The sequence below is a fragment of the Limanda limanda genome, chromosome 17, assembly GCF_963576545.1.
Source record: "Limanda limanda chromosome 17, fLimLim1.1, whole genome shotgun sequence".
In the NCBI taxonomy this organism is placed as follows: Eukaryota; Metazoa; Chordata; class Actinopteri; order Pleuronectiformes; family Pleuronectidae; genus Limanda; species Limanda limanda.
The window spans coordinates 3,656,376-3,659,620 of record NC_083652.1 but is presented as its reverse complement, the minus strand read 5'-3'; the positions used below and the strand labels follow the sequence as shown (position 1 = coordinate 3,659,620).

General features: G+C 47.6%; 1 protein-coding gene across 1 annotated transcript; it reads left to right on the top strand.

Moving 5' to 3' along the window:
• On the top strand, nucleotides 1-3,032 carry hoxb1a (homeobox B1a). The gene is made up of 2 exons (XM_061090689.1): nucleotides 1-844; nucleotides 2,671-3,032. The coding sequence occupies exons 1-2, from the start codon at nucleotides 1-3 to the stop codon at nucleotides 3,030-3,032; spliced, it is 1,206 nt and encodes a 401-aa protein (XP_060946672.1).
• Nucleotides 3,033-3,245: the final 213 nt, after the last annotated feature.

Sequence of the window (3,245 nt, the reverse complement as noted above, 5' to 3'; positions counted from 1 at the left end):
ATGGACAACATGAACTCGTTTGTGGAATACTCCTTTTGCAATCGACCGGGCCCCGTCGCCTATTCTGCGCCCAAACCTGCGCACCACCACCACAACCACCATCTGCATCACCTCCACCATCCTCTGGAGCAGACCCAGAGCTTCCCGGTGACCTCCGGCTCCTTCCACGCGGGCCCCGCCGCCTCCTCGCCTGCACTGAATGGACCGAGAGGGGACAGCACGACTTACACCGGTGATGGACGGCTGTACGCGGGCACCGGAGCCGGCACCGGCGTGGAAGGAGTCCATGCGGCCCCAGGGTCGACCCACCAGAATCCTCATCCTCATCATCATCATGAACAGCATCAGCAGACGCACAGCGGCTACCATCATCACATGCACCAAACTCAAAGCTTGCAGAGCGGAATACTTCATCCCTACAACAACGGGAATACCTCCAACCCCGGGGCCTACGCGGGTCAGGTGTGTTCCACAAACTCGGAGTACATTTCCGCGACGGGCCCAGCTAACACCGCTCACCCTCAGTATTTCATGGAGGAGTCCGTGGCCTCCACCTACTATCATCAATCAACCTTCCCCAGCTCGGCCTCCACCGTCGGTCCCAGCTACGGGGCCCTGGCAGGGGCCTACTGCGGGCCCCAGGGCGCTCTGGCAGGGCCACAGTTCCAGCAGCAGCTCGGCGGGGGTCTGGACGCAGCCAGCTACATGGGGCTTCCTCACGGGGGGGGTCTCGGGGAGCTGCCGGTCTCTCAGGACCGGGACAGGGGGGATGAGGAGGGCCAGCAGGCCGGGCAGGGACAGACCTTCGACTGGATGAAGGTGAAGAGGAACCCGCCTAAAACAGGTAGGAGAGGACCGGTGCTTCTCTCAGATTATTTTTTTCAAATCATTATCATGTCGAGCATGATCGATCACTCTTTTAATATCATGTGTGAGGTTTCCAGCAGAAGAGGATGTGGCCTCTTATACATTTATCATCGAGGCTGACATGACATTGTTTTTAGGAAGGGCCGAGTGTTTATGAATAGATCAGACGAAAAAAGAAAACGCAGCCTATAGTCAGCAACACAAAATGAAACAGACTTTTATCATAAAAGAAATTCAACAATGTTAAATTTTTCTTGCAGTCTTTTGCTGTAAAATATCTCTGTTTTCAAAATTATATTTTTTTCACTTTCATAAATTTCTTTTATTTCTTTTCATTTCTCGCAGCCATTTCATCAAGTATTAACACAGGTTACTGTAAACAAACCCAACACACACATTTGCTTCATCTATGTTATTTTTAAATATATTTAAGTCATTATGACAACATAGAAAAAAAATTGCATTAAAGACAAGGGAGAAAAAGACGTAGGCCTTTAATTGTTTTAAAATCACACGTCCTCAACACAAACTGGCTGATCAACCGTCATCAGGTAAAACATGGTTTTATAAGGACAGAGTTCTAACGAAAACACAATTTAAAGACTATTTAAGATATATTTTCAACTGAAATACAGGTTACTCTAACGCATGTAGGTTATTAAACTGTAACTGCTGTTTCATCAAGTCGAAATCCACTTTTATAATAAGGACATTTCATTTTTTAATAAGATCAAATTAAGGCATATGGCTCAGTGGGTGTGGTGTGAGCAGGTCTACCTCAGTCAACTCTATCATCCCTGATATGTTTTATTGTTCCACCTCACTCTCTCTTTGTCTCTCTCTCTCTCTTTTTTAAAATGGATATAACAGACGGGTTATTTTGCCCTGGGAAATCTGTCTTGGTCTGTTATCTTTTAACCCCCCTCGCCACACACACACACACACACACACACACACACACACACACACACACACACACACACACTCGCACTCTCTCGCTCTCTCTCTCTGTCTCTCTCTCTCTCTCTCTCTCTCTCTCTCTCTCTCTCTCTCTCTCTCTCTCTTTCCCTATTCCCATTGTGTGTCGTGTTGGTCTGCAGATAGCTGTGGAGCAGATAACGCAACACATGTTGTTCCAGCTTGGTTTTTAGGTTTCAACTGTTAAGATTGATAAATTAGTATTAATAACTGGACACCAGCGATCAAACGGCAAATTAAAATCGATCGATTTTTATTCGTGTATCCCATATTCACACATTTTTGCCTCGTAGGGCTTAAACTTGGCGCGACATCCTTTGTCCTTCACTCTCAACGACACTGAGGGAAAATTACAAACAGAAAAAAACTGGAAAACCCCATAGAAACCTCAGAGGAATCACATGTGAGGGATCCCGGAGAAGTGCAATAGATATCACGTGTAACACAGCAAACACATCAACCAAATATCAATATTTACATGTATAAGAACATTAGTGAGGTGTATCAATATTTAGAGTATTTGTAGAAATAGAAAATGTCTGGAAGCAGCAGTGATCATTGTAATAATGGATGTATAACCAGTACAATACTGTATGTGGGCAGGTATATTGTATAATTTAGTGATCTAGATTTAATCATAATCCATAATGCAAAGTAAGAGACTTCAATGTAGGGTCTATTTCCTGCATGGAACCGTGTCGAAACGAGGGCACGTGTTCGGACACACAATTATATAACACATGTATCATTTATTTATCACTACAAACAGACGCACATTAATAACAGTGCCCCCCCCCCCCCCCCCTCTTCCTCTCTCTCCCTTAGTTAAAGTTGCGGACTTCGGCCTCGCGGGCGCGCACAACAACGCCATGCGCACGAACTTCAGCACGCGGCAGCTGACGGAGCTGGAGAAGGAGTTCCACTTCAGCAAGTACCTGACGCGCGCCCGCCGCGTTGAGATCGCGGCCACGCTGGAGCTGAACGAGACCCAGGTGAAGATCTGGTTCCAGAACCGGCGCATGAAGCAGAAGAAGCGCGAGCGGGAGGGCGCGTCCGCCACGGCCCACTCCTCCTCCTCCTCCTCCTCCTCCTCCGGGACCGGCGGAGGCTTCCACAAGGACCTGGAGGACACCGACCAGTCCTCCGCGTCCACGTCTCCAGGCGCGTCCCCGAGCCCGGAGACGTAGTCGGAGAGTGCGATTGTGACTGTTGACCTATAGACAGCCTTATTCTACTGAGCCATCCACTGTGTAGTACATGAGTTCTGATGTGCTAAACCCAGCAGAGTAATAATCAGCCCATCATCCACTTGAGCTTAGTTAATGATCTCCTACATGTCCCACAATTCATTTTGGCATCTCTAATTCTTCACCTGGACTTTTTATAGGCCTTAGTTTTAC

What these genes read in the sequence shown, in the direction of transcription:
- hoxb1a (XM_061090689.1), top strand. Translation starts at nt 1, where the DNA reads ATGGACAACATGAACTCGTTTGTGGAATACTCCTTTTGCAATCGACCG. An exon ending in GAGGAACCCGCCTAAAACAG is followed by an intron (nt 845 to 2,670) that starts GTAGGAGAGGAC and finishes TCTCTCCCTTAG; the next exon opens with TTAAAGTTGCGGACTTCGGC.